The sequence below is a fragment of the Hippocampus bargibanti genome, linkage group LG09, assembly GCF_051943395.1.
Source record: "Hippocampus bargibanti isolate YZ-2025 linkage group LG09, ASM5194339v1, whole genome shotgun sequence".
Classification (NCBI taxonomy): domain Eukaryota; kingdom Metazoa; phylum Chordata; class Actinopteri; order Syngnathiformes; family Syngnathidae; genus Hippocampus; species Hippocampus bargibanti.
In genome coordinates this window covers 6,208,968-6,222,049 of record NC_142742.1, presented here as the reverse complement: position 1 = coordinate 6,222,049, position 13,082 = coordinate 6,208,968, and the positions used below count along the sequence as shown (strand labels likewise).

Genomic DNA, 13,082 nt, shown 5'->3' with positions numbered 1-13,082 from the left:
GGCAGACTCTGGTGCATAAAAATCAATGTCGATGAAACAGTCGCTTTACCGAATCAGAGTTCAAGTTGGCAACCCAAGAATTGCTCGAAGGCGCTAGCAACGTCAGAGTTTTCGCATTTTTTTTTGTCAACTCACAATGGCTGAAAGAGGAGAAGAAATACAGTAGATTGGGTTTGAGATTTACTGTTATAGCCATTTTCAAGACAGACTGTTATGAAAACAAACAATATATATATATATATATATATATATATGTATATATATATATATATATATATATATATATATATATATATATATATATATATATATATATATATATATATATATATACAGTAAAGTCTCGTTATATCGATATTCAAGGGAGTCCGAAAAAATATCGATATAACCGGGACTATCGATATATCCGACCCTGTTTGCATGTAATTTTCTCCGTGCGTGCATAGAAATAGTATCGATATAACCGGGACTATCGATATATCCGATATCGATATAACGAGACTTTACTGTATATATATATATATATATATACATATTTCTCCAGTCCGATTGCAACATAGGTGGTGTAAATAAAATGCATATTAGCGGTGAGCATGCTATTTTATGTAAATATTACCGAATATTGAACCCACTTACCTCCACCGTGTGCAATCTCGTGTCTCTATAGCATTTATCAATCTCCAACGGCAACATCCAGGTGGACGCATCTTTCATGCAGACGTTGTGGAACGTCCATCCCATCTGCTCCGGCAGCAACATAGAGGAAGGTAGACAGCTGAGCCAATACCACCTTTCTTCATGTGGTCTAATTTCCTTGTCCATTTTCATTGCTTTGGTTTTCGCTCGTCTTGCTATAAATCATTTATGAACACAACAAAAGAAAGTAGCGCAGTGTAAAGATACATTTGAACTCATTTACTGCCATTCCCGAATTTAATCTGGAATTGAAAAATGTGACGTGGTGTGCCATTGCCGAATTTGTTCAGGTTTTTGTTTTTCTTCAATGGGGTGCCGATAAAGCGCTGGTCAGACTTCTGGCAATGTTTTTTTCCCTTCCGCGAGGGGACAGCATTTGCCTTTAGTCCATGATCGCTCTTTGTAAATCAATGTATTGTTTAGTATTTTGTACAGATACCTCCATTTCAAGCTCAGATACCTCCAGACCGATACAATTTAGGAATTGACTATTTTTTTCCTGATAAAAGAAGAGACTCTAAGGTTTCTAACATTGTATTGAATGTTCATGTTGTCCTAAAACTCAATATTCTCTGGGTTCTGCAATTTGAGTGAAAATGACAAAAACCCTGGCACTGTGTTAAACACATTTTTGCACATCGTGTGGCAGTGAATGAGTTAAAAACATTGAAGAGAGCAATTGCCTCAAATAGGCCCTCTTTGACCGTAATAAGTGTAAAAGTAATGCTTGTCAAAATGAGAAGAGCAAGTGAAAAGCGTTTCATATTAACTCAAATTCATTGTTTCGAATGTGCGACGCACCTGAACTTTAATGGATTTGCCTGATTGTCTTTTTTTTATTTGCTATGACTTGCTTTTCACCTCAATTCTAGCAATTTCGGCTATGGCTAGGATTGGATAGGATTGGATGTACCTTTATTTCTCTCGTAGTGAATAATTTTACATTTCACAGCAGCAAAGTTATGAAAGGAAGAGAAAAGGAAAGAAAGGAGTAGAAAACAAAATACAGGAGTTGCTGGAAAGGCAGCCACTCTCGCCGCGCCATCTTGAAGTCAAAAAAGCAAAAATCCTTCTTGTCCAATATTGAACATTCCCGCGCAGTTGCAGTAAATAAAACATGACAATAACAAGTCAAGTGTCTGTTCTTGCATTTCTCTTTTTGAGGTTACCTGTTGGGTGGTCATGTGATGCGGTTGTTTCATGGGCATGACGAGGTGGTGACCATCCCAGGATCTGACCAGAGTGAAGAGCAGCAGAGGTAAAAAAAAAGACATTATTTTTGGTCTGATGTTTTTTCTGTGAAGGACAAATGATCAAAATGATTAAAGGACAACCGACGTCTCCGGACAAGTTGTGTCCATAATTTGTAAAATGGCTTCAAATGGCTTCTACTGAGCGTATTTTAATAAGATTCCACCGCATATAGCTAGATTTTACGTTTTAAAAACTCACGCTGAACATTCAGGAAGTATTGTTTTTGAGTTGGTGACGAGTCCGTACGTGACGTCACTAAAGGACCGCCCCCTGACCGTAAAAAAGACGCATTGTAGCGTCCTTCCATCACGTCAATGTATTTTGCTGTACTGTTTGATTTGAAAACCTTGTGCTGCACCCAAAAACCGCCAGAAGAGGGAGTCCAAGCTCCATGGAAGGAATTTATCAGCCTGTGGAAACGGGCTGATTCATTCCTCACAACAGCAGTGGCCATTTTTGGGTGCGACATTACCCCCGCCCGTTTGCCTCAAAATGACACGGAATAAATTCTTTAATCGATTGCAAACATGTATGTTTTCCTCTTCAGAACTATTTGAATCAGATTCATAACTGGATGTGTCACAAGAAAGCATATTCTCCGAATCTGAAGCCATTGTTTTGATTCTCAAGCAATGCAACACGTATTGCCGTGACGTCACAAACTGAAAATGCCCAATTCTCAGCTCAATTTTTTTGCAGATTTTGGACACTTTAAGTCATTTTTATTGGTGTTTTGCATTTGAATAAAAATATCATACTGCGTGTTTTGGGTATTTTAGATGCTATAAAACGTTTTTCTGATGTCAGTTAAGAAACAAAAAAGTGACGTCGGTTGTCCTTTAAAGTTGCACTATCAACATCTTATTGAAAGACTTTTCAGTCCAATCCAATGGGCCAGGTCCTCTGTCACCAACACACTGAGTAATAGTGCTTCCTCCGAGGCACACATTCACCCAGACATGCACGCACAACGTCTATTTTTAGAGCAGAGTGCAGGCCAGATTGAGTAGTAATTTCCATTTTTGGCTTTGCCTCCTTTTGTGCCCTTGAAATGGCATAAAATAAGCACGCCTCGTACGTTTCTCTCCAAGATGTCACTTGGAGTGATGGGCCAAGTCTTCCCAAGTGCTATTCACTGATAGAGGAGGTTGCTGCAGCTTATCGGGGGACACGTGTGGCTGTCTTTGAATGCACCGGTTGCAGTGTCAATACATGTGGGCTTTATTGTTCGTTGTCTTGTGTTAGACATCCTCCTTTGATGAACCGTGCGAGAGCTGAAAGCAAATGGATGCTTTTGTCTCACGGTTGATGGATGACCTTGACGGTGTCGTGTGTCATTCACATTTTCCAATTTCTCTGTCTTTCGACAGGATAGTCAACTATGAAATAGGTAAAGCTGGCGCCAAGGCCAGATCATTATGGAGGTTGGAGCCACTTCGGATCAGGTGAGTTGGGAACCGTTGACACCATTTCTGCTCAATTGTTTACATTATTTATTATTTGTATCCATTTATTTATTAATTTGGTCAATTCTGTTTTTTCCTCATCACTTTTTGCGCTTTCCTTTTGCTGTCTATGACAGAACTGCAGAATGACATGTATTTATTTATTTATGTCTTTATTTATTATTAGTCAACCATTTACCTCATCTCTGCTTAATTAAAAAATATATATATATTATTTATATCAATGTATTTATTTATTTAATTGGTCAATTATGCTTTTTCCTCATCACTTTTTGCGCTTTCCTATCTCTGTCTATGACAGAATTAATTTATTTATGTATTTATTTATATATTCAGTTAGTTATATTTATGTGTTTATTCATTTTTTGGTTTATTTATTCAATGATTTATTCATTAAATTTTTCATGTTTTAATGTATTTGTTAGTAGTCAGCTATTAAGCCAACCATTTATAGTAATAATAATAATAATACATTTCATTTATAAGCGCCTTTAGAAATTCAAGGTCACTTTACTTTACTCTAAGTTTTTTTTCTGCGGGTGAGCAGCGGCAGCCACACGCGCCAGCATTCACTCAACCCGGAAGAAACTCAAATATATAGCAAGCTAGATATCTAGCGAATACATAGCTATTAGCTAGCGAATAGATAGCTAATATCTACCACATCTGTGCTCAATTTTTAAAATTCTTTATTATTTGTATCAATTTATTTAGTTATTTATTTGGTCAATTCTGCTTTTTCTTCATTACTTTCTATGACAGAGCACAATAATGAATATTATTTATTTTTTGTGTATTTATTTATGTATTTGTGTATTTATTAATTTGTCTATATTTTTTAATTTGTCTATATTTATTTATTCATTTACTTGTTTATTTATTTGGTCGTGTATTTTTTTCATCAACTTATTTATTTATATTATTTATTTTTATGTTTATTTATTTATTATTTATTTGTTTGTTTTTTATTAGTCAGCCATTTGCCAATTATTCTGACTCATCACATGACACACTTAATTCAGAGCCACCAGCAATATGCAGATCAGATACAATTAGTTGACATCACACTGTCAGGGTTTTTAAAATGCAAATTATCTACATTGTTGCGACACATTTACGTGTGTTCTAATTTAGCTGGAGCGGGAGCCACATCCGCTGGGGTCAACCGTTCCGGTTACGACACCTGACAACGGGACACTACCTGGCCTTGACTGAGGATCGGGGTTTGGTGCTGCAGGACCGCGAGAGATCTGACACAATCTCAACTGCTTTCTGCTTCAGAGCTTCTAAGGCAAGGTCACACAATAACACACGGTTTCGTTCTACGAGTGTCACAAACGATTGATTGCCCTCATTAAAAACTCCTTCCATGCCAGCTGTTTTTCACAATTGGGAGTGCTGTTGCCAGCCATTTTGGACCAATAAATAACATTTAAAGGGCTACAGAAAATTGAGTTATCTAGCTACATTGAAGCGACCAAAAGAAAGCTTTAAAAACTTTTTGTATTCATCATACTGTATATCCTGGAAGTTGTCATAATACAGACTGATGTACAAAGATTTAGCGGGTGACCAATTTGACTTTTTATTTCTCCTCCCCTTGTCTAGGAAAAACTTGACCAGAGTCCCAAACGGGACATTGAGGGAATGGGGGTAGCGGAGATTAAATATGGAGACTCGCTCAGCTTCATAATGCACCTGGCAACAGGATTGTGGCTCTCCTACCAGGCACCTGATGTCAAATCTGCACGTTTGGGTCCTCTCAAGAGACGAGTGAGTGTTGTAACGGATGCGCACAGCATCAACTTATTTTAAATAAGAAGACGGAAGCAAATGATGGAGACAATTATCTGCAGGGTCACAAGTTGACTGAACTTGTATCGCCGCCTTTACAAAATGTATTAGAGTACATAGTTTAAATGATGAAAATATACACCTTCACTGTAACAAATCAGGACATCCTCCTGACATCCTGACACCCAATTTAATAATAATAATAATAATAATTTGATTTATAAGCGCCTTTCAAAAAACTCTCAAGGTAACTTTACAGTCACAGGATAAGTTTTTCTGTGGGTGAACAGCGGCAGCCACATGCGCCAGCGTTCACTCAACCCAGAAGTAACTCAAATAGATAGAAAGCGAGCCAGCTAGCTAATAGATATCCAATAGATAGCTAATAGATAGCTAGCTAGCTAGATAGACAGATGCACCATGTAGCTAATACATAGCTAGCCAGAGAGCTAATAGATAGCTAGCAAGATAGCCAGACAGCTAACAGATAGCTAATAAATAGCAAGGTAGCTAGGTATCCAGATAGATAGCTAGATAAATAAAAAGTGAAGAGCAAAAAAATATTTAAGAATAAAGTCAAGAGAAAAGACAATAATAATAATAATAATAATAATAATAATAATAATATATTTTATTTCAAGCGCCTTTCAAAGCTAGCCGACTAGCTAATAGATAGCTAGCTAGATACTGTAGCTCGGCAGCTAGATAACCATATAGCTAATAGATAGCTAGTTAGATAGCTAGCTAGCCAGATGGATAGCTAATGGATAGCAAATAGATAGCTAGTTAGGTAGTTAGCTAGGTAACTAGTTAGGTAGCTAGGTAAATGTATCGTATTTCCTGCACTATAAGGTGCACCGGATTATAAATTTCCCCATTGTGGAACTAATAAAGGGTTTCTTTTATCTTACCTCGGTCTGTCAAACTTTATTAACTCATTCACTGCCAGACGATGTGAAAAATTGTGTCCATACAATACATACAGCTTGATTTATATAGTGCTCTAACAATCGCTGACAAGCGCTAACATGGACAAAAGGCAAATGCTGCCCCCTCGTGGAAGGGAAAAACATTGCCAGAGGTCTGACCAGCGCTTTATTGACGCCTCCCCTCCCGCAAGAAAAACATAACCCGAACAAATTCGGGAATTGCGCTCCAACAGACACTTTCATATACCAAAAAATTAATAATGCAACGGCAGCAAATGAGTTAAGAGACGACAAGTCATCTAATCTGACAACTGTTGCAGCTCATTATCACTTCACATATAAGGTGCATCTGATTATAAGGTGGAGGATCATATTTTGAAGAAAATGAAGGCTTTGGGGTGCGCCTTATAGTACGGAAAATACAGTAGCTTTTGCTCATCATGACAAGATCTCCCTTTTATTTCTCTCCCCGTCTGAAGGCCTGCCTACATTCCGAAGGTCACATGGACGACGGCTTGACTCTGCAGCGCTGTCAACACGAGGAATCTCGAGCGGCGCGGATCATCCGCAACACCACACTCCTCTTTAACAGATTCATCAGGTACTCAAATGTGACGTGAGTCATGATGTTACGCTGTTTCAAATTGTGAAAATATTGGAATATAGCTTAGACAGCCGTCCATTCATGTCATGTCAAGGCCGCACACAAAATCTGAATATGAACTCCTTTCTTTCACGTTTGATACGCTAATGCTATCGCTAATGCTAAATCGAACGCTAACGCTAATAGTGAGGCTCTACTTGCCTCGCCGTCGTGTCAATGCAGCACATGGAGTGCTAGTTTTATTAAAACGGATACATTCAATGATATTTGACTTTTAAACAAAATTTTAGTCCATAATAATAATTTTTCATGTACAGTTTTTGTGAAAAGCTTCCACCTTTTGTTTTTTTAAAATAACTATCTGTACTTTAAGTCTGCATACTGTCTACAATAGCAGCAAGGGAATGTGTAAGCGGATGCGCTTACTACCTTTATTTATCATCAAGCCGTCCATCTTGTGTCCCTTGTGTGGAATTGGAAACACTCATGGTGGGAAGACGTGAGTGTGTGTCAGCCTCCCTTGAGGCGGTGACACACACACATCCCCTTGCACTCCTCCCATGCCCACGACCGGAGCTATTTTTAGCCCTCCGACAATTTCAGCATGGATACCGCCGTGGTTTTAAACACCATGCTTTTGTTATCACAACCTATTGTCATTTCGATTGCACATTAATCAATGAGAATATTTTATCGATCCGCCATCAATATTGTACGCGTCTGTGTCACCTTGGCAGGGATCTGGATTGTCTGGGTTTGAAGAACAAGGCACTTGTGACTTTGCCCATTGAGGAGGTGCTCCAAACCCTCAATGACCTCATCACCTACTTCAAGCTTCCTGATGCTACGCTGGAGCATGAAGAGAGGCAGATCAAGCTACGCTCCCTCAAAAACAGGCAGAATCTTTTCAAACAGGAAGTGAGTTTGAGCGCACCAGGACATACGTCTTAGTTACTGTATTTTCCGGTGTATAAGGCCCAATGAATGGTTTATTTTCAAACCTTTTCCATATATAAGGTGGACCGGACTATAAGGCGCGCACCTTCAATGAATGGAAAAAGTTAATATATAAAATATAAACGTTTTCCTAATATAAGGCACACCACAGGTTAAGCACTACGTCTAACAGGGGTGATAATAGAGTCGGTGGCTGCTGACAGTAGTTGTGAGACCCTTTGAGGCTCATTATGACTTCATCTATAAGGCACACCTGCATATAAGGCACATGGTCATCTTTTGAAGAAAATTAATGCTTTTGGGTGCGCCTTATACAACGGAAAATACGGTAATATTGAGCTTATTTTTCCCTTTTTGTCCAGTTTATGTACAGCTGGGATATACAGTACAGTGATACCTCGGTTTACGAACCCCTTGGCTTAGGAACTTTTCGATTCACGAACGTTAAATTTATGAAAATTTTAGCTTGGCATACAAACTATTTTTCGTGATACACACGGAGCGCCACAATAATTGATGTGTCGTCCGCGAACGAGCCCGTTCTCCTAACAAGAAAATGGCAGCCGACTTGTTTTTGTCCTCTATTCCACGCCCCCAGTCTTCGGTTAAAGTCAGAACAAACAAAAAAAGTGACGTCGGTTGTCCTTTAATGCTGATGCAACCGGCCACTCCATTCCATCAAGCCTTCAACGACCATTACAAAGGTAAATAAAACCACTTTATTATACTGTACAGTTTATTTCTTTAATTACAATACCATAAAATAAGCAATATTGTGTGTGGTTTTAAGGCTTAGAAAATTAGAAAGTAGAAAATTATGTTTTATGGGGACCTGGGAACGGATTATTCTCATTTTCATGGTTTCCTATGGGAAATTATTTTTTTGGGATAAACACTTTTCACCTTACACACTGTCTGGGAACCAATTAAGTTCATAAACCAAGGTATCGCTGTATATAAAACATACCCCAGCCTCTACTGTAGCGCCTTATATTGTGGTGTGCCTTATATATATGGAAAACCTTTTTCATTCATTGAATGTGTGCCTTATAGTCCGGTGCACCTTATATATGGAAAATGTTTAAAAATACACAATTCATTGGGGGTGCGCCCTGTGGTCCGGTGCACCTTATACACCGGAAAATATAGTACTTTTTTTTCAATGGCGGCACCGCAGATACCAAGAAAATGTCCATTGTGTACCGTTTTTGACAAACTATTGGTTGTTTCATTTTGCAGGGCATGCTGACACTTGTATCCAACTGCATAGACCGTCTGAATGTCTACAACAGTGTAGCCCATTTTGGGGAGTGTGCTGGTCCAGAAGCTGGAGCAGCCTGGAAAGACATCCTCAACCTGCTTTATGAGCTATTGGGTAAGATATGATAATATAATGCACACATGCAATTTCTGGCAGTGATGAATGACTCTGTCTAGCAGGAGCTGCGCTGACATGTTATTTAACCCCCATTTTGCTGAATCTGCACACTTGGGATTGATTTCCAAGGTCGCGACAGTTCACAGAGGTCAATTTGCCCTCACATATATTTTCTTCTAATCTGTAACAGTTCATAGTGACGTGGCATCGTGGATGAACCTACATTCTAAATATGACTGTCATCCTATCATATATGAAGCTACTCATATTAATGTGCGTGACCTTCAGAGGCTTATTATGTACACTAATTTCACATAGGGTGACAGTACTTGGATTAGCCTTTATTAGTTTTGCTGCGGAGAAATTTACATTTTACAGCAGCAAAGTTATGGACGGAAGAGGAAAGGAAAGGAAGAAGTAGAAAAACAAAATAGAGCTGCCGTAAAGGCAGCCACTCTTGCGGCGGCATCTTGAAGTGAAAACAACAACAAAAAGACAAATAATGTGACCGCAGTTCTAGATGAAAGAAGAGAGGATCAAAGCGTCCTTTTCACCAGTGGATCAGGGACGTAATCTTAATCTTAATCTGTAGCATCCATTGACAAAAAGAGATTGTCCCACGTAAATCCGCTTTAATTCCAAGGCGCGACAGTTCCACATACGCTTTGGCGCTCTGCGCTGACACACTTTTATTCTCATTGCTTGCTGACTGTATTTTAGTATATTAGTATTTTCATCTTCATACAACAAACTTCGTAGGTCGGCTTAGTCATGCTGATGAAGTGATACCAGATCTAATGGGGCAATCAGAGCCAGGCATAGAACATTAGAGGTAATCAAATTAGCTTCAGGGAATAGTCTACTGCTCCAATCTTAGAGCAGGGACCTATCAGAGCAGAGGTCTGGCACCGCCACCTCTGTCCATTAGGGATATATATAGGGCGAGAGTTACCAGCACAACATTAGTTCGCTGACGAAGCTCTTCGGATGAGGAGCAAAACGTCTGATACCTTCAAAGAAGTACAGATGACGGCTGAAGAAACCTTTTCATCGAGCCCCCCTTTTTTTAACAAGCATGCATTCTTTCCTCATGCCATGCAGCAGCGTTAATCAGAGGAAACAGGAACAACTGCACTCAATTTTCCAACAACTTGGATTGGCTTGTTAGCAAACTGGAGAGACTGGAGTCTTCTTCAGGTAAGCTCACTGTCAATCTTTGAACTGCATTCTTAAATCCTGAATCAAAGATGATGTTCATAACTTGTGACCTGTGTTGTCTCCTACTCCAAAACTACTCGTAGGCATTCTGGAAGTTCTACACTGTATTCTAATTGAGAGCCCTGAAGCTCTCAACATGATCCAGAAAGGACACATCAAGTCCATCATATCGCTGCTATACAAACATGGACGTAACCACAAGGTCAGTAGCACATATTTTATATACCGAATGACATTGATAGAGCTACTGCAGTATTATTTATGATATCGCCGCTGCCTTTTTCCCTCCCCGGCTCCTTCCTCTTCTCTGCCTCTAGATCCTCGATGTGCTTTGCTCATTGTGTGTGTGTAATGGCGTCGCCGTGCGAACCAATCAAAACCTCATTTGTGATCACTTGCTGCCCAAGAGAGACTTACTGCTACAAACTCAGCTAGTCAATGATGTCCAAAGGTGAGAAAAGGCAGTATTTTTACACTGGACTACTGGATTTTTACAATCTGCTCGGAGAAGTGTACAGTGATACCTCAGTTTACAAACGCTTTAGCTCATGAACTTTTTGCCTCAGGAACATTAAATTCGCGAGCATTTAGTCTTGGCTGGCAGACTAGTTTTTGTCACCCCCTTTCTCTGAGTGCGGACGTCGTTTGTTATCAAGTGGAGTACTTTTGCTATCATGGGACCGAAAAAGACCCCACCACAGGCTTGTGTTAAGCCGAAGAGGACACAAAAGAAAATTATGGTCGAGAAGAAGGAGATCATCGAAAAACACGAACGAGGTGTGCGTTTGTTTGACTTAGCGTCCCAGTAACAGTATGCTAAGTCGACCGGTGCTACGTGTGGCTAAGGGTATTTCTGTGTTGTCTAAGCAACGGTCTCAGGCAATAGAAGAAGTTGAAAAACTTCTGTTGATTTGGATTAACGAAAAGTAGCTAGAAGCGGACAGTGTGAGTGAGGGTATTATCGCCGAGAAAGTACGGCACTTCACTCGGATATCATCGAGAGGCAACTACATCAACGACCATCAAGAAAGTAAAGAAAACAACTTTATTATACTGTACAGTTTATTTCTTTAATTACAATACAATAGTACATTTATTATACATAAAATGAGTATATTTATATATATGTATATTGTGTATATTTGTATTATTATATGTATATTTTGTGTAGTTTTAAGGCTTATTTAGTAGAAAATTATGTTTTGTGGGGAACTGTGAATGGATTATTCTCATTTTAAATGGTTTCTTATGGGAAATTAATGTTTGGAATACACACTTTTTGCCTTACACACACGTTCTGGGAACCAATTACGTTCATGAGCTGAGGTATCACTGTATTTGCCTTCTAATGAATCCACATAGAAGCAGGCATTTTGGGTGAATTGCATCGCTCCTTTTCTTCCCTCGGCAGTATGAGACCGAATATCTTCCTTGGGGTGAGCGAGGGCTCAGCTCAGTATAAGAAGTGGTACTACGAGCTGATGATTGACCAGGTGGACCACTTTGTGACCAGTGAACCTTCTCATCTACGGGTGGGCTGGGCCAACACCAAAGGCTACGCACCTTACCCCGGAGGAGGTGAAGGCTGGGGGGCAAACGGCGTGGGAGATGATCTTTACTCTTACGGTTTTGATGGACTGCACCTCTGGTCAGGTGAGACTACTCCTTGTGTGTTTTTTTCCAAGGCCCTTCATGCATGTCAAAGTCAAGTCAATTTCAAAGTCAGCTTTATTGTCAAATGTGCATGACATACAGTATAGATGAAATTACTGTCCTCTAGGACCCATCGTGCAAGGCACTTATAATGTGGCTAAAAAAGACAGACAATACATGTAAATTGTGAATGTAAGGTGAGGTAGTATCGTGTGTAAAATGACGTAGTGTAGTAATGCAAGACAAAAACGGCTGAGTTGAGGTTGTGCAGTTAAAAGAAAAAAAATAGGGTTCAGGATGATAGTACAGAGTGTAGCATGTACTCAGAGTTTGGTGAGTGTGGCAGTGGCAAGGGGCAGGCGGGGCAGGGCTGGGAGGGAGTTGAGTCGAGACAGAAGCAAAATCCAATAACATCAACGTGCATTTGTTTGTTTCCTAGGACGCATCCCCCGGGTGGTCGCATCCCACCACCAGCACATTTTGACATCAGAGGATGTGGTGAGCTGTTGCCTCGACCTCGGAGCTCCGAGTATCTCTTTTCGTATCAACGGACAGCCCGTCCAGGGCATGTTTGAGAACTTCAACACAGATGGACTCTTCTTTCCAGTGGTCAGCTTCTCTGCGGGTGTCAAGTAAGTTTTTAACGACCATATTTTCCGAAATATTTGGTGCACCGGAATAAAAGGTGCAACTTAAACTCATTCGCTGCCAGACGTGCGAAAATGAGTCCACTCCAGGGTTTGTCATTTTCACTCAAATTCTAGGACCCACAGAATATTGCGTTTGAGGACTACATAAACATTCAATGCAACGTAAGAAACCGTAGACACTCTTTTTTCATGAGAAAAAAATAATTTATTCTTAAATGATATGGGTCTGGACTCTATTATTAAGTTTTTATCCGGTTTATGCGATGAAATAGTTAACTTGTTGTTTTGTAGACTTTGAACGGATTAAGATTGTTTGCATTGATTTTAATGGAAAGTGCTGTTTTGGTTTTCGAACAGGTTTCTGAAACGGATTATGGTCGAAAACCGAGGTATCCCTGTATATGGAAAAAGTTTTAAAATCCACCATTTACTAGTGTTGTGCCTTATACTCCGGGAAAATATGATAGTCATATGCAGGTGAGG

General features: G+C 39.6%; 1 protein-coding gene across 5 annotated transcripts in view; it reads left to right on the top strand.

Annotated features, from left to right (window-relative positions):
• The window catches only part of LOC148893451 (ryanodine receptor 3), a 102,104-nt gene that overhangs the window by 19,034 nt on the left and 69,988 nt on the right, over positions 1-13,082 (top strand). For 4 of the 5 annotated variants that reach the window (XM_089005056.1, XM_089005053.1, XM_089005054.1 and 1 more), the window contains exons 1-9: positions 5,035-5,189; positions 6,619-6,740; positions 7,481-7,661; positions 8,940-9,075; positions 10,180-10,275; positions 10,380-10,498; positions 10,614-10,747; positions 11,708-11,949; positions 12,389-12,581. In XM_089005056.1, coding sequence (XP_088861182.1) covers positions 5,064-5,189; positions 6,619-6,740; positions 7,481-7,661; positions 8,940-9,075; positions 10,180-10,275; positions 10,380-10,498; positions 10,614-10,747; positions 11,708-11,949; positions 12,389-12,581 — 1,349 coding nt within the window. In that variant the 5' untranslated portion in view covers positions 5,035-5,063. Of the gene's footprint in view, positions 1-667; positions 768-1,860; positions 1,955-3,320; positions 3,396-4,550; positions 4,708-5,024; positions 5,190-6,618; positions 6,741-7,480; positions 7,662-8,939; positions 9,076-10,179; positions 10,276-10,379; positions 10,499-10,613; positions 10,748-11,707; positions 11,950-12,388; positions 12,582-13,082 lie in introns of those variants that run through there. The other variant, XM_089005057.1, reaches the window with a different exon arrangement.